The sequence below is a fragment of the Carcharhinus amblyrhynchos genome, chromosome 14, assembly GCF_965287045.1.
Source record: "Carcharhinus amblyrhynchos chromosome 14, sCarAmb.v2.hapA, whole genome shotgun sequence".
Taxonomy (NCBI): Eukaryota; Metazoa; Chordata; class Chondrichthyes; order Carcharhiniformes; family Carcharhinidae; genus Carcharhinus; species Carcharhinus amblyrhynchos.
The window spans coordinates 37,066,865-37,085,196 of record NC_137337.1 but is presented as its reverse complement, the minus strand read 5'-3'; the positions used below and the strand labels follow the sequence as shown (position 1 = coordinate 37,085,196).

Below are 18,332 nucleotides of genomic sequence, written 5' to 3'. Positions count from 1 at the left end.
AATCTTCTCCTGACTGCTATCTGCTATGCACTGATTACTAGAAATACAGATATTTTTCATTAAATAAGGGCATAGTGGCACAATAGTTAGCACTGTTGCCTTACAGTGCCAGGAACCCAGGTTTGATTCTGGCCTTGGGTGAGTGTGTGGAGTTTGCACATTCTCCATCTGCATGGGTTTCCTCTGGGTGCACTGGTTTTGTCCCACAGTCCCAAGATGTGCAGGTTAGGTGGATTATTCTTGCCCCTTAGCATGCAGAAATGTGCAGGTTAGGTGGATTATTAACGCTAAATGCATGGGATTATAGGTTGGAATGGAGATGGGGAGCAGCTGCGATGGCCCACAATTTTGGACGGCACGGTAGCATAATGGTTAGCACTGCTGCTTCACAGCTCCAGGGTCCTGGATTCGATTCCCGGTTCAGGTCACTGTCTGTGTGGAGTTTGCACATTCTCTTCATGTCTGCGTGGGTTTCCTCCAGTTACCTCCCACAGTCCAAAGATGTGCGGGTTAGGTTGATTGGCTATGCTAAGAAATTGCCCCTTAGCGTCCAGGGATGCGTAGGTTAGAGGGATTAGTGGGTATAATATGTAGGGATATGGGGGTAGGGCCTGGGTGGGATTGTGTTCGGTGCAGACTCTTTCTGCCCTGTAAGGTTCTTCGATTCTACAAATTGGGCAGCGGAGGATCTTCTGATTCAACCACTATCAATGGGGTTTCCAATTCTACGAACCCTCCATCACAAGATTCACCATCGGTGGGACGGGAAGATCCGCCAGCAAAATATGACTGGAAAATTCCAGCTTATACTTCAAGACTTCTGATTTTAAAACTCAAGTTTGACTGGAATTCTTTTCACTTCAACAACTGGACAGACCATTTGACTATAAATGTGGATTCTGAGTATATGTATTTTGCCGATTTTGTGTTAAAAACATGCAAAGGCGGGCACTAAAGATAGAACAGCGTGTCCTCTCACCTTGTGAGAATTTGACAGCACCCTTGTTTTTATCCAAGAGGATTGAAAAGAAAATGGAAACTGAATTCTCAAAGTTTCATTTGAGACAAATGGTTACATTTATTAGATGCTGTTGTGCATTTAAAAACTGTGCAGTGAAAAAACATCAGTGATCATTAGCACTTCTGATCATAATTTCTTTAAGTGAAAACACATTGTTTTTTTAGTCACTCACTTCAATTTGCTTGTACATATTCTGCTAGAACCTATTCTCTTTAGAATAAGTGATCAGGCTAAATGAACTCTTTCCGTACAAACACTGAGAAAGTGAGGAGATATTAAACAGAGCATTTGTCTTTTTGTTTTTATGGACATTTATTTTTATTAAACATTAAGAGTTGGCAAATTTACAAAGCGCACTAAAGGGCAAATGTGCTGCCATGGTGCTTCAAGGACCACATATTGAAAAGGCTGCAGCCCCAGTCTCTAATCATCCATCCTATCTCACCAGATCCTAAGTTTTCTATCTGGTGCTCTGTTCCCAATGTTAATAAGTCAGTGTCTTCGGTTAACGCTATTTAAAACATCGACTCACCATGAAAATGCCACAGGACATTTGCAAGCATTGGGTAATCATTCAACAGATAGCTGGTCACGTTCTTGTAAATTTAAATTTTATTGTGGCCTAAGGAAAATGAGTCAAATTGATCAAAAACCTATAAACTTGTATATTGAGCATCGCACCACAAAGGCTTCAAGTGTCATTTGAGTACAAGAGAATACATTACACTGTTAAGACAGTTATGTCTCAATGCTGACATCTGTTTTTCGGAAACATTTTCAACAAAATATTGTTGCCAGCAGCCAAACTGTGGCTTAAAAAACAAGTCATTACTTATATAATGCAGCAGAACATGAAAGTTAGTGATCACTTACTGTCTGCAGCATGATATTATATAATAGTAATGAATTACAGTATAGAACAACAATCAGATTCCTCTCTCTTTTGTATGCTATTTAAACCCCTTTAAAACCGTACAATTAAAGTTAACTAAGTGGGGCTGTATTATACAGGTTTGTAGTCAAGCTTGGATTCTAACTTCTTGGAGTCAGCAACTTTGCGAACAGCCTTCATAAAGTCTTCCTGGATAACATAGTCACGATCAGCACGGATTGCAAACATACCTGAACAAGGAAAGTTTGAAATTAATATTTACTTTCAAATTATAAGAGTAAGCAAATGATGTTCCAAAATGGGCGATGCCTCGTGTAAATCACTTCAAATTTGTTGTATACAGCATGATAAAACAATGTATATATATATATATTATATAAAAGATTAATATATTTCAATGGCTACTTAAAGTTGAAATGACTTTCAAATATACCTGCTTCAGTGCAGACATTTCTCAAATCTGCACCATTAAATCCATCTGACAGTTTCACAACTGCTTCATAATCTGCAAAATTAACCAAAAGATGCATTAGCTTGAATAAATTTAATGATGTGAATCAATTTGTAAAGAATGAATAAAGTCACTATTAAAAGGGAATTATAAAAGATTGTTTTCATCTATTTGGCCATGAACTGTCAGCAGACCACCTGTAGCCATTGGGCTGTATTAAATGGGTTGCCGTGCTCCTCTGCCCCACAACCATTCTACACTTGGCAGGACAGTGGTTGGCTCAGAGCGAGGCGCCTGCCCCACCTTGGGAAGATCCAATTGGCTGACAGCTCCATCATTCCAGCAGCAGCAGAATGGAGCTGTGCCTGTTGTTGGGACTATAGTCAGTCCTCCGAAGAAGAGGTTACGGAGACCAAACTGAAAGCAAGTAAGGGCTAGCAGACTTCATTTGAGGGAGATTGGGGAGCAGTTTTTTAAGACATTTACATTGTAAAATTTCCAGATACTGATCTTTAACTTGGTTCATGGAACTGAATTGCTTGTTTTGACAGCCACAGGGGATCATCAATAGATCTACCCATGGGCTTCATGGAATACAAGCTGCTTTATTGAATAAGTAGAGGTTTGCCCAATGGGGAGCAGCCAATAAGGGTTTTTAAGTCTGTAACTTTACCAGGACCAGAGTTGTAGGTTCCGGGGTGAAGCCTACCTGACTGTAAGCCAAGGGAGGGGCCTTTTCCTTTGGTTCACAATATAGGGCGTTGGTGTCGGAAACTGGTGTTTGGTTGAACTATTACATTGGCAATGAGGAGAAAATTATTCTTTTCCTCATCATTCCCTCCAGACAATCTCTGAACTTCAAGAATTTTTCCAGTAAGAAAAAACCATTATGCATCCTTACAGGAAATCTGAGCCCTATGACACCAGTGGGGAAGACTGGACCCAATATACTGAGTTCATGCATTACTTTTTCTGTGCCAACATTGAAGAAAGCAAAAAGCATAAAGTGATATTGCTAACAGTATGCGAGGCACCAACTTTCAGTGTGATAAGAAATCTGACCTATCTAGATGTCCCGATTCAAAAACTTTTAATGAACTATAGACCTGGTAAAAATCCACTACAACCAAAAGCCCCAGGTAATTCTCCATCAATATCACTTCAACGTGACTGGGAGAACGCCTACGAAACCTGTCTGAGTTCTTGGCTAGGTTGCAGAAATAAGATGAACACCACAGATTCAGACTGCCTCCTAATGAAATGTTATGGACAGATTGGTATGTGGCATAAATGACCTAACCATCCAAAAGAAGCTGTTGGCAGAATCCAATTTTGACTTTAAAAAAACTGTTGAAATAGCCTTATCACTTGAGAATGTGGAAATAGGGGCTCAGGAGCTACAAGGGGCATCAGACAGAAATGTCTTCCAACTCGGGGGAGGGACCTCATGCAATCAGTCCACACTGGACAATGCATGTGTCAATCAAGTATCAAAGGGTCCTATTCGAAATAGGAACCAAATGTCACGACTAGACAGTCAAGGAACAGCAATGCCAACATTAAGAGTATTAGAGAACATACTCTAGGAAGATGTAGTTGCCAGTGGACAGATTACTGCAAACACTATCAAAGTACATAGCCACTGCAATGTTTCAGGAACAGGCAAAACACATGCTGCCTAGGAAGGAAGCTAAGGCTGGTATCTGAGCATACCACGCAGGTATACTTTTTTTCCAGGGACACTACAACTGGACCATACTGTAACAACAAAGGTTATCCCAATAATGGTGGAATTACAAGTAAATGACCATCCTTGATGCTGGAGATGCAGTCTCAGTTATTTGAGAATTAGGTTGATTGGCCATGCCACTTTGCCCCTTAGTGTCAGGGGATTATCATCAGGGTTAGTGTGTGGGCTTCAGGGGTAGGGCCTGGGTGGGATTTTTGCCAGTGCAGGCTCGATGGGCTGAATGGCCTCCTTCTGCACTGTAGGGATTCTATGACTCTATTCTACAAACAGACTGATAAGCACCACCATTCGAGCATCCAACTCCTACGGTTGGAAGATATGGAGACCAGGCCAGCCACCTATGTAGGGCAGCCTTTGCAAATATATGGCACTAAAGTGGCCCCAGTGAATTATAGACTGCAATCAGCCCATCTTCCATTCATTGTTGTACAGGATATAAACCAAGCCTTGTGGGGCAGGATTAGCTCCAGCAGACTTAGCTCAACTGATTTGAGGACTTCAGGAAATCTTAAGGTAGTGTATGAGGTTGTCAGTAGATAGCCTGGAGGTTTTCAGAGGGGCCTGGCAAAAATAGAAGGAGCCATGGCCAAGGCCTACATTGACATTACATCTAGGTATTTCAGAGTCTGGCCAGTCCCTTACTCCATGCTGGAGAAGATGGAAGCGAACTAGGGTGCCTCAAAAACTTGGGTATAATAAGGCCGTTGCAATTTGCAGAATGGGCTACACCCATAGTCCCTGTTCTTAAACCTGACAAATCGGTTTGTCTTTGCAGGGACTATAAACAGACGGTCACTTGGGTCTCCATTGGTAATATTATCATAGTAGCTACGAAAACCTCCTAGAAAGTCAATGCTGAAAAAGCCAGTTGGTCTTTGGATATCTACTACAATGCTATTTGTCACTGGATTTTCTTAGAGCAGCCTTTCCTTTGGTTCACGAGAATGAGTGTTGGTGACAGAAACTGGCGTGTTGCTAAATTACCACAGTATTCATACCAGTTTTAGGTTATACCAATATTAGTGACATACTGGAGCCTCAGCAAACTCCACCATATAATGACTGAACAGAGGTTCTACCATTAAATCATGACATTAATTCTATTGTCAGCTATAATACAATATAATAATTGTATTAGAATTCCACATCATTTGCACTTTTAATATATTTGGTTTATATGTGCAAAAGGTGGACAATCTTAGCATACCTATTTCACCATGCTTTGTGATGGGACCAGCATGGATCTTCAGAATATCCAACCTTGCTTGCTCATTTGGAAGTTCAATATCTAGAAGTGTAGATTTTAATAAAATTTAGTTACACTGTCTTGCAATATTTTATTTAGATATAATGACTTTTCTAAAACAATCTCAGCCTTGACATGATACTTACGAATCTTTCTATCAAGTCTGCCAGGACGCAACAAAGCAGGATCCAACGTATCTGGTCTGTTTGTCGCCATTATCATTTTAACTCTATGTAGAGTATCAAAGCCATCCATTTGATTCAACAGCTACAAAGTAATGTAGTTAGGTCATCAATTTTGTCCAGAATACAAGCACTTAATCTCAAGTCATTTATGGGGCAGTACGCACATAAGTGCCACTCTTATGTAGCAGTACAAAATGGTCTTCTCTACCTTGTATACAAAATGATTTTATATAAATGATGATTATTTTATATAAGCAGCATTGTGTGACTTCATAAGTATAAATTTGAGCAGTAGATATGCGATTCGCCATTTCATGGATACAATTAAATAAGCTACAAACACTGATACATGTTGTGAGTAGAGGGGCAATTCTGCCACACAAAGCCTTCTATAGCAACAGTCTTGAAATAGTAACCTTCCTAGATAATTATTTTCTTATCCTCCAGTCATAAATGAGGCTCACTAGCAGCAAATTGTCAGATTGGAGTATTTACACATTTATCAATGGTGTTGGATCAGTCTTGAAAACCCATGATCATGAGTTGATTATTAATTATTAAGGAAAACAGTATCATACCAATCTGTTATCCTTTAGTGAAGGATAACTGAAAGGTTTGGGCACATCAACTTAGTTTTTAAGTAAACACAGTAAGCAATGCTATACTAGAATTGAGGTCACAATAAGGTCAGCTATTGATCAAATGGCCTACCCCTGCTCCGAATTTGTATATTCACACACATAAGTGTGATGGATGCCGCGTTGGGGTGGGTAGAAAGGAAAAGTTTTTCGTGAGCTGCTTCTTTCATCTATTTATCTTTATCTGCAGAAATATTAAAATCTAGGGCTACTACGTTTAGCAATATATTAAATGATAAAGTTTGTTCAAAGTACAAATTTTCAGGAGGACAAACAACCAACATAGGAGGAGACAGAGAAGGATTGGACTATTGACAGCTTGCACGCAATATTCCCTATTGCCTCATTTTATGACAATTTACAAAAGACTGCCAATAGGAATTATTAACCACATTCAAATAGTTTCCATGTATTTGTCAAAGATTATAAATCAAGTTACAGGCTGTGTCTATAATTTAAGTTAAATTAAGGCCATCATATGACTGCCTCCCTGCCTGCCAGCAAACCCTGGGTGGTTCAACTCATCATGGGCAATGCATGTCTCTAATATTTTAAATCATAAATATGATGTCCTCACCTCCATGAGAGTTCTCTGAATCTCTCGGTCAGCTGAGGTACCTTCAGAGAAACGGCGACCACCTGCAAAACAGTGATTGTAACAGGTTTCACTTTGGTTTTAAGATTCAGTTTAATTTTGAAACTAAGCAAAAGATTTGTAGCAAGAATATAATGTTTCAAAAGTTTAAAAGATTGGACTATTTCATCATGTGATGGAACACCAGGTTGAATCAAAGAACATAGTCGTAACACAACTTTGCATTGATTTCAAATAAAATCAAAATTCAACTGCAATTCTTGCCACAAATTAATTATTTGAAAAGATAAGAGGAAGCAAGCTTACCAATAGCATCTATCTCATCCATAAAAATGATACATGGTTGATGATCCCTGGCATAGTTGAACATCTCCCTGATTAAACGAGCACTTTCACCGATGTACTTATCCACAATGGAGCTGGAAACAACCTATTAAAAAAGTTTTAAAATCTTCAATTTCACAAATGAATGAATTCTTCTTGCTAACATTCAATACTATACCCTATTTAGTTCAAAACAGGTCAAGTTAGATTCTTCTAGAACGTACCTTTAAGAAGTTGCAGTCTAACTGGCTAGCAACAGCTCTTGCAAGGAGCGTTTTCCCTGTACCTGAATAAGATAAAAATCACATAGACATCTTTTTCTTCCAAAATATAATAATTTCACCTCATGGTCATGCGATTTCTTAAACCTATTTTCTCCCCATTATTGCATTGGACTGGCTTATTCTGCCCTACACTGGCTTGTACTGCAGTGAAGTTATTGTTTGATTTTTCTATCTCACTGCTCATCAGCAAATTGCACGTTTGCTCACCTCAAGACTCACACATCACAATATTGACCATCTTTATCGTCATTCTGACCAGAGGTGAACTTGGATTCCAATTCAGCAATTATTCACAAGGCCATGTTTTACAAGTTAAAAAGCCCCACTGCAGTGTTTACTAATTCAAACTTCTGTGTTATTATCATTTTAAGATTTCTTTCTACTACACATCACTTCTCAGCTAAACTGACAGCCTAAAAAAACACCATCTTGTGTTGACTGCTAGGATTGGCATGGACGACTCATCCTCCAATGTCTACTCCCCTACAATGATGTACACACTTTCTGACCAACTGAGATTGGTGGTGGGAATCTGAAACTCATTGCCTGAAAGGGTCATAGAGGTGGAAACCCTCACAACATTTAAGAAGCACTTGCATAAGCACGTGAAATGCCATAGCATACCAGGCTACGTAACAAGTGCTGGAAAATGAGAATAGAATATAGGTGCTTGATGGCCAGTGCAGACTCGATGGGCTGAAGGGCCTCTTTCTGTGATGTAAATTCTATGATAGGTGAATATTTTCAAATTGGCTAAAGCAACAATGTGGTACTCCGCTATACCTTTTTTTTTGTGGGGGAGCAAAGAATATCCATAGAATTAAAGAATCACTTGTATTGAGATAAATTGTATGAGTTACAAGACTCAACTAATATTCTTGCATCTAGAAATGGGTAAAGGAAACTTCAACAATAATACTGAAAACTTTAGATCATGTGTAGATCCTCCCTAAGAAATTCACAATTCAAAGCCAGGAATAACCTTCCCAATAATAAGGTGGTATGATTATTTAAATATTACAAAGCATAACTTTATTTCAATTTAATACATTAGGGCTAACAGGATGGATCTCTAACCACACTAAAGTAATTTCATTCAAACAGCCAAGGTGCAGTTGTTTACCTGGTGGTCCGTAAAGTAGGCATCCTTTTGGTGGAATGATTCCTACACGCTGGAACAGTTCTGGGTTTGTAAGTGGCAGCTCTATAACCTGCATCCACAGAGCAATTTCATTTTAAACAAAGCAGCTTTACAGAACACAGTTCAGTATTTCTCTTAATGCAACAAATTTAGTTAACATACCTCTCTCAATTCCCTAATTTGTTCAGCCAGTCCACCAATCTCTGAGTAAGTAACATTTCCTGGATCTTCATGAGACATGTTATACACCAATGGGTCTACTTCTCTTGGCAAATACCTGTTACACAAGTACAATGCAATTATAACTTCCCAATGGATTGGACTGTAACCACAGGGTTATTTATAATCATAAATGTTATTCAATCATGCTCAAGCCAAAATGCAAAACAAAATCTTTATTCTGTAATAAGACTACCTTCACCATCCCACAACCCCAAAGTTGCTCCTTAATGAACAGAAGAACATCTTTTGTTTAAAAAAAACACACACTAAAGGAACTGCACCATTTAACAAGAAGTGTCCAGGCATTTAAAAAAAACTTGTTCATGAATAGCAGGCGGACCAAATCAAATCTATCAGGCTATAAACTGACAAGCACCTCTTGTTGATACTCTTGAAATACTGCAACAGTCCCTAACTGAACTTAATTTTTATCACTGAACAAAAGGCTTACATTACAACACCTACCTCATTATAGTCAGAGTTGTCATATCCAGGGCAACTCTAGTACCAGGTTTCAACTTGCTCTTTTCAAGCTGCATTCATGAAACAAAAAAAACGCTCAGAAAATGCAAGTTTTTTTAAAACAAGCTCATGGCTTTTGTTTGAAAAAAATAATTAAACATCACTGCCCCTTAACAGTATTAACATTTGAAAAGAATTTATCTTCCTTCCTCAATCTTTTTGTCTGATTATGGTACTGTAAAATGCCATGAAATACTTATCCAGGTCAGAGGCGTAATATAAATATAAGTATTTCTTGTTTCTCATAAAATTGTTATAAAGCCTTTTGCATCATATTTATTAGTGATTACAATTACATGAATAGACTGGAGAAAGTTGGCCGGTACTCCTTAGAGCATAAAAATCCAAAACAGAGTTGTTTAAAATCATGAAGGGCTCAAATCTAGAAAAAAAAGAAATAATTTCCAATAGCCTAAAATTCAACAATCTAAAGGTTGGTACAAAAATCAGAAGCAACATGATGAGAAAAGAATGGTTAAGATTTGGAATGCCCTGCCTGATAGTGTAATGAATACAGATTCAATATTATGATTTGGATGAATACTTGAAAGAGCAAAGACTTCAAAGATATAGGGAAAGAGCTGGGGAGTGGGGCTAGTTGAATTGCTCTTTAATGTAGATTCAACATAGCACTGTCCTTCTTGTGTTACACTATTTCATGATTCTACGATATATTGTCATAACATGTTCCAAGAGATGCACAAGATATCTTATATTAAAACAAGACCAAATCTTTAATCAATGGCATCATCTTAGCCATGTTTCTATCATTAGAGCATCCAATTAAACACAGCATTTTATAATGCAACCTTGGATCCTAATATTTCTCATCCCACTGTTTAGAGCTGCACAATGCATCCATAATCCAAATTACAATTTTAGTCAATTTAAAAGTCATCCATCCAAGACAGATCTTTTAACTTTAAGTCAATAAATTAGGATTATGATTTTCTGGACAAATATTCAAACAAAGTAATTATTGGAATTTTACCTGGACTACTTCCATTGTACACATTCCACATCACTAATATGTCCAGGTAGTACTTAGCTACAACAGAAAGTTTTTTTTTAATAAGTTGAATGCTAAAGTTTATAGATTAGGAGTCAATTACATTTTTAAACAAAGAACTTGTTCTACGTCTGCATGGTCAAATGCAAAAAAAACATAATTTCTTTTAACATTTGTGCATGCAAAAATAAGCATAACTGGAATCTGAAAGACAGATGACTTCTAAGTTGAAGACAGTTATCAAATAGTGACAATGTTATTGACAAAACAATAGTACCCAGATATCTTGATGGCACAGATGATCACTAGACATTTTTGATATAGTCAGTGCATTTACAGATTAATAGAAGCAATTGAGTTGGGGAGAGCAGCAAGTGAAAGCCAATCTAAGTATTGGAAGATAAATAATTCTGACTCAGTTAACAACAACTAGTGTACAACACTCTGTTTAGATGTTTTGTTATGAGCAACCTGCTGATTAAAATGTGAGATACCTTTAGATTTTCTTTTGTGTGGCTATGCACGTACAGTATCTTATGGGGAATTACATGAGGACTCTGTGGTACTGGCATGTAACTTAGCAGGAAAAATGTTTATATGCCGCCATTAAAATAGCAAGACATCCCAAGACACTTCACAGGTCATTCTCAAATAAGATTTAACATCTATCCACATAAAGAGGGAGAAGGACAGGTGACCAAAAGCTTAGAGGAAATATTAAAGGAGGAAATTCCAAAGTTTGGAGCCCAGGAAGTTGACGAGGCTGCAGAGAAAGATACCAAGTTACTGGGAAAATAAGGTGTGGATTAATTTGGGATAGCTTTCATTAAAAGGCTCTCACATAAATGATAAAATGATAAAACAAGCAGACTTTATGTTGTAAATACCTACAATTTCATATCAATTAGCATCAAAAATATTGGCAAAAAATATTACATTAACATTGAAACTATATAAGGCTCATGGAAATCTACCAACAAGATACAGAATCAGAGTAACAGAAACATGGAAATAATTGTAAATGCATAATGTAAATATTTTGAAACATTTGAATTTTTCAGTTTCTCGATATAATTAGAGAGGAAATATTTTAAGAAACATCTCACAGCTGGCTATTGCCTCATTCACACAAAATCACAGATACCAGTTGTGCTATTTTTATGGCAAAAAATTTTAAAAATCATTACACTATTCCAATAGTAAGACACAGCTAACTCGAGTCAGAAACATATCAATATCTTCCACCAAATGATTTTGATGCAACTTTTGGACTCATCTATTTCAGCAGGTAGTAAAATTGCTTTGGTACAAAAATGACTACACCGGATTTTTTTCTCTAAATGTTACTGATGTATTACTAAGAACAAGTTAATGATCAAAGTTCTGTGCATAAATGGATTGACCATTCATAAAATGGGGGACAGGTAAGAAAGTGGAGTTAAGGCCACAATCAGATCAGCCACAATCTTATTGAATGGCAGAACAGACTTGATGAGCCAAATAACCTACTCTTGTTCCTATTTCTTATGATATGAAAGACCATTGTAGACTGGCAGGGTAACTCCTCAATGGCAAAGGCTACATAGAAAAGGATGAATGTTACAAGGTTATGACAACTTCTGACAACGGTGCTGTTTACATAAGTAGACATACCTATGTACTTTAAAGATTAGTAAAGATTATGTTAATACCTATCTAAAAAGTCAACTGTCTATAACTAGGAGAACAATTCAACCTACTGGTTTGGCTTTTTAAACTCTTGTTGGCTGGTTCACAAGTGACAGACTTTCCGTGATACTGAAAAAGACTTCTCTAATGAATAAAGCTGTTTGGTAATTCAGCTTGAATAGAGTGCCTGCTAAGAGTTACACTTTCTCAGCAAGTGCAAACCATGCAAAATCTGGTCCCCGTTGTTTAATACAACAATCATGGTACCAGCTCAATTTTTAAAAACTAAATAAAGAACAATTTCCCCTTCCTAAAGCAAAAGTCATGAGGGCAATGGTCACATCCCAAATAAGGCATCAGCTCATTCAGTACAGACAAGCAATTGTAGTTGGAAATGTTTGGCTTGTATGATTTGGCTATAGACTGACTATCTTTACCTACTTAGCCATGTGGTTCAGAGTGGTGGTGGGGACATGCAACTGACAACCTAGCAACCCGATTCTTTCTCCTTCATTAAAGTACTTAAACAAAACATGTATTACCAAGAGGTGTATGGGGAAAGTAAATGGCTCAAACAGTATACAATCTTGAATAATTTACCTGCCGTCGACAGCCAACAACATATCGTGGTCCATTTGTAGCCTTCACAATAACTACACAGGAAAAAAATAGATAGACAATTTTAATTGCTTTGTTATGGCGGTTAAGATGAATTGTAATCACCAGCAATTAAGCTGCAATACTTACATTTCTCTTCTGTAAGCTGTTTCAGGACTTCGCCAACAATCTGAGGAAAACAAATTATTATTTATCTTCAGCGGGAACTGCAGAAAAACACCCACTGCCATTTGCTGGAGGAATCATAAACTCTTACCTGTCCAACACTCTGAAGAGCTTTGAGGTCATTTTCAGATTTTTCATACTGCTTGGTTAGTTCCTTCAGTTGTTCTCTTACTGTATACAAGTAAAAGGTTTGCACTTTAATTTTACAAGATTGATAGACTTATAAGTAGGCACTCCAGTGGCCTCTTTACAGCACAGATGAAGGAATGTGTTCTTCATGTCTGTGCTGGTTCTTTGGTACAATTATCCAATTAATCCTACCCTTCTATTCTTTCCCCATAGACTGATATTTTTTGTTGCTTTCAGTGATTTATCTAATTTTCTTTTATTTAGAAAATTAATATTCAATTTGCTTCCACCACCCTTTCAGACAGTGCATGTCTGTTCACAACAAATTGTTATCTTAAAAAAAAACCTCTTACCACTTCTGTCCTTTTTTGTTAATCACCTTAGAACTATATAATCTAGTTAGTAACCCTTATGCAACTAGAAATAGGATTTTGTTAATTACCCTTTCAAAGTTGTTCAAAATCATGAAGGGTTATCAAATCTTCTCTTAAAGTCTCAGCTCTAAGCAGCATAATCTCAGCTTCTCCAGTATCTATATTGCAAGTACATTTATGCCATACATGCTAGGCAATGACTATCTTCAAGAGAGAATCAAATCATCTCCCTTTGACATTCAACAATATTATCATCACTGAGTCCACCATCAATATCCTGGAGGTATCCACTGAGCAAACATTAATTGGATCAGCCGCATAAGTACTGTGATTTATAAGAGTAGGTCAGAGGTTGGGAACCCCATGGCAAGTAACTCGCCTCCTGACTCCTCAAAGTCCGTCCACTATTTACAAGGCTAAAGTCAGGAGTGCGATAGAATACTCTCCACTTGCTTAGATGAGTGCAGCTCTAACAACATTCAGTTTCTCTACCACCAATGCACAGGAAGAGCAGTATGTAGCAAATTAAAAATGAACCACAGCAATTTGCCAAACTTCAACAATACCTTCGAAACCTCCAACCTCTTATCTAGAAGGAAAAGGGCAGGAGACTCAAGGGAACACCATTACCTGCAAGCTTCCTTTCAAACCATACACCCCCTAAATCGCCATTCCTTCACTATTGTTGAGTCAAAAACCTGGAACTCTCTCTCTCTAACAGCACTGTAGATCTACCTAAACCAGACAAACTACAAAGGCTGAAGAAGGCAGCATTATCATCATTTTGAGGGCAATCAGGGATCAGCAACAAACACAGACCTTGCCAACAACACATTCATTTCATGAAAACATTTTTAAAAACTGAAATTCCCCATCATTAATACCATTGTAGTAAATCTCTCTGCATCCTCTCCAAAGCCTCGACTTTCTTCCTAAATGTGGTACCCAGAATTACTTGCCACAGGGTTCCCAACCTCTGACCTACTCTTATAAATCACAGTATTTATGCAGCTGATCAAATTAATGTTCGGTCAGTGGAGACCCCTAGGATACTGACAGTGGACTCAGCGATGATAATATCCCACCTCAGCCTGAACTAGTTCTTTATAAAGATTGAACAGAACTTTCTTGCTTTTGTACTTTATCTCTCTATAAAGTTGAGGATTTATGTGATTTTTAACTTTAACTAAAAATAGTTTTTTAAAGTTTGGTTAAACAGGATAATTACATTGTTTTGGTACAGTTTGAGAAATTGTCCTAAAATAAGTTTTGTCAAGCAATTTCCCACATAGTGCATATTGATACCTCAAAAAGCAAAATACTGCTGTTGACGGAAATTGCAAACAAAACCAAATCCCTGAAGTAGGGGCTGTGTGCAAATCATTAAGGTGTCTGTCTACTTCACGAATGCTAACTGGCCTGCTAGTTCCAGTTTTCATTTTCATACATTGTCTGGCTAGTATATGAAATTATTATTGGGCACAACATTTTAAAAAATGTCTCATGAAATAAATGCAAAATCAAAATAATGGAACAACCCAATCACATGAAAATTTAATACACCCTGGCACCCCTCCATCCAAAACAATTTGTTAATGTGTCACACAGTTAAAGCAATATTTTAAAATCAAAATATAAATATAAAGTAGATCACTGCATTCAAAATTACACCCTCAGCATGAGCACCCTTTACCCAACCTGCAAGCAAGTAGGACATGAAAAGCTTTCAAAGAGTCAACACAAACAATATCCTATTTCATATAATTCTATGAATTAATCTGCAAGGTGGAGCATCAAACCATTCAGGGATCACTGATGAGAAGCAGAAATTTTCTTATGAACGTACTTCAATATCTAATATCCAATTAATCAACAGCCAAGTTTTTAAAAAAATCATTAAGATGTGTGAGCATCACTGGCGAGGCCAGCATATAGTCTATCCCTATGCAATTGAGCAGTTTGCTAGACTATCTCAGAGGGCAGTTAAGAGCCAATCACTTTGCTGTGGTCTGGATTCACATATAGGCCAGACCAACTGAAGACAGTAGATTTCATTTCCTAATGGAACATTAGAGCGTTGGATTTTTACAACAATCCAGCTGTTTCATTGATACATTTCTATAGTGGAATTTCATTCCAAATGTATTTAATTAATTGAATTTAAAGCCCCGCTAGCTTCCAGGATGAACTCATAGTTCCAGATTAGCAGCCCAGAGGGCTGGCAGTTGCAATCAACTATTTGTCACTGGGATCCAGAACACAGTCCGGATCACTTCACACCTGGAACCAGCATTAAATTTCCTACATGATACATTTTAAAAGACTGAATCGCACACGAAGCCTGGGGAGCCGCAGTAGGCCGGCACCTGAACCCGCGATTCACTCGGCCCCGGCTTCAGCCAACATGACAAAGCGAGTCGGCGCCGGCTCTGCTCCTGCTCGTTCACACAAATCACGGAAGCCGCATTCACACCACAGCCCACTGAAGAGAACGAAAACGTGGAAAACGCACACTCTTTCAGACGGCCGTCGATCTCTTTGTGCTCCAGTAATTTCTTCCGATAGTCCTGAAGCGCCTTCTCCCGATCCGCCATGTTGATGTTCGGCACCGAGCAATGCCTGATGGGATCAGACCAGCCGCAGCATTTGACAACAAGTCCCCTGTTGGCGCAAGAATGAACACAGACCGAGGACATTCCGTACTTCCGACGGCTACCGCCGCAAGTGACTGGAGGTATAGTGGCTCCTGTGTGACTCAGTCCGTGCACCTAGTTTGTACAGGCGCCCTTTCCACTCTTCGCCAAGACTATACAATGATTGTTGTTTCAGAGTCAGTCTGAGCTGCGTAACAAAGTAAGAAGTCTCACAACACCAGGTTAAAATCCAACAGGTTTGTTTGGTAGCACAAGCCACAAGCTTTCGGACCACTGCCCCTTCATCAGGTGAGTGGGGAGTTCTGATTTGTGATCAGAATTGTGAATCACATTTCCGATTTGTTATCTGAACTCCCCACCCGCCTGATGAAGGAGCAGCCAGCGCTCCGAAAGCTAGTGGCTTGTGCTACCAAATAAAACTGCTGGATTTTAACCTGGTGTTGTGAGACTTCTTACTGTGTTTACCCCAGTCCAACACCGACATCTCTACATACTGCCTAACAAAACCGTTAGCAATGCTTCCATTTAGAATTTGTTGAAAGGGATGTGAATGATATAGTCTGGGGAATTCTGAAGGCAACAATCTTGAAAATTGTGATTTAATAATTTATCAGATACATTTTGGGGACCATTGTTATTTTGCCTTTCAAGCCAAAATTAATACTCAAGGAACCTAGATACAATGGGCCAAATGGCCTTCTCTTGTTCTGTAAACATCCAGGAATCAATGACCAATAATAGAAACATCTAAAAAACTGAAACTGCAATAAAGGACAGTGAGCATGGATAACAAAGGTCGTGTGTGACCAACCTTACTGGATTAAATTTAAGTTTATTTATTGGTGTCACAAGTAGCTTTACATTAACACTGCAATGAAGTTACTGTGAAAATACCCTAGTCGCCACATTCCAACACCTGTTCGGGTACACAGGAGAATTTAGTGTGGCCAGTGCACCTAATCAACAGGTCTTTCGGACTATGGGAGGAAACCAGAGCACCCAGAGGAACACACAGACACAGGGAGAAGGTACAGACTTCACACAGACAATGTGGAGATTCCTGATGTTTAACCTGGTGTTGTGAGACTTCTTACTGAGATTCCAAGCCAGGAATTGAACTGGGGTCCTTTGCACTGTGAGGCAGCAGTGCTAACCACTTTGCAACCATGCCACCCACAAATTATTTGAAGAAGTAACAAAAATGGAGTATGTAACATACAAGGGATATCAAGGATAATCCAAAACCAGTTATATTAAAAATAACAAACTGTTCTAGGAACAATGTGGCCCCCTTGAAAACAGATTACGGTGATATTGCCGCTTAATGTAAGGATATGTTGGCATGTTAAATGATCCCTTTGCATCAGGTATTTGCAACAGAGGAAAAGGATAACATACTAGACATTTCAAGGAAACTAATATTGGATCACCAAAAACAAAATAAGCATTGTAAGCAATTATGAAAATAATGCCACTTAAGAGTGACAAATTCCCAGGAACAGATGGTTTCCATTTCAGATTAAAGGGTAATTTGATAGAAATTTTCAAGCTATTAAGGGGAACTGATAGGGAAGTAGAGAGAAAGTATTTCTGCTGGTTGGTAACATAGGCCTTGGGGACATAGTATAAAAAGTAAAGTCAGAAATTAAGATAGGGAACAGTCTGCATGCAAAGGCTCACGGAAGTCTGGACTTTGTCCTCCTAATTGCAAGTGATGTTAGGTCAATTGTTAATTTTAAATCATTCTTTTTTGTTAACCATAGTATTAAGGTACATGGGCAAAGTTAATTACATGGAATTTGGTCACACAGCCATGATCTTACTGAACAAGGGAGCAAGCCTGAGGGGCTCAATGGCCAATTACTTTGTAATAGAAATAGTAGATAAAGGTAATAAAGTAGACATAATGTATTTGAATTTCAAAAAGTCTTCAGTAAGGTTGTTCGTCCATCATCATCGATGAGGACCTCAACACCATTAGTCATTTTGAGGCTGGTTGCGGTGTGTCCGAAGATGACTGATCAGGCCAATTCAGGCACTGAATGTCCTGGCACATATTGGACAGACTTGTGTAGACACTGTAGTTGTTGTGCTGGTGGCTCTGGACTTGCACAGCTTGCACTTAAGTTGTGCTTCAGCAATACACCTTGCTTCGTGAGCTTGACAGCCTTTGTGGATGAGACAGCGCCAGGTAGGGCGGTTTTGTGCCAGTGTTTCCCAGGTGGTCGTTTCAATGTCAAGTGACTTCAGGGAGGCTTTGAGTGTGTCTTTGAAACGTTTCTTTTGCCCTCCATGCGAGCATCTTCCAGCAGAGAGTTCCCCAAAAAGGAGCTGCTTGGGTATGCACTCGTCTGACATACGGATGACATGACCTGCCCACCGGGTCTGCGCTCTCATCAGCAGTGTGTGGACTGATGGTAGACTTGCTCTAGAGAGAACTTCAA

The 18,332-nt window shown here is 38.5% G+C and overlaps 1 protein-coding gene across 1 annotated transcript; it reads right to left on the bottom strand.

Annotated features, from left to right (window-relative positions):
• Window positions 1-1,053: 1,053 nt before the first annotated feature.
• Window positions 1,054-15,852, bottom strand: psmc6 (proteasome 26S subunit, ATPase 6). The gene is made up of 14 exons (XM_080202699.1): window positions 15,747-15,852; window positions 12,823-12,902; window positions 12,696-12,735; window positions 12,549-12,601; window positions 9,215-9,282; window positions 8,690-8,804; window positions 8,510-8,597; window positions 7,327-7,388; window positions 7,085-7,208; window positions 6,761-6,822; window positions 5,507-5,627; window positions 5,322-5,402; window positions 2,347-2,418; window positions 1,054-2,143 (listed from the first exon to the last, which is right to left on the bottom strand). The coding sequence occupies exons 1-14, from the start codon at window positions 15,826-15,828 to the stop codon at window positions 2,025-2,027; spliced, it is 1,167 nt and encodes a 388-aa protein (XP_080058825.1). The 5' UTR covers window positions 15,829-15,852; the 3' UTR covers window positions 1,054-2,024.
• Window positions 15,853-18,332: the final 2,480 nt, after the last annotated feature.

Coding starts and splice junctions, on each gene's coding strand:
- psmc6 (XM_080202699.1), bottom strand. CDS start 15,828: ATGGCGGATCGGGAGAAGGCGCTTCAGGACTATCGGAAGAAATTACTG. Junction 12,602..12,695: donor ACAGCTTACAGAAGAGAAAT/GTAAGTATTGCA, acceptor TTTCCTGTGTAG/TTATTGTGAAGGCTACAAAT. Junction 2,419..5,321: donor CACAAAGCATGGTGAAATAG/GTATGCTAAGAT, acceptor TTAATTTTGCAG/ATTATGAAGCAGTTGTGAAA.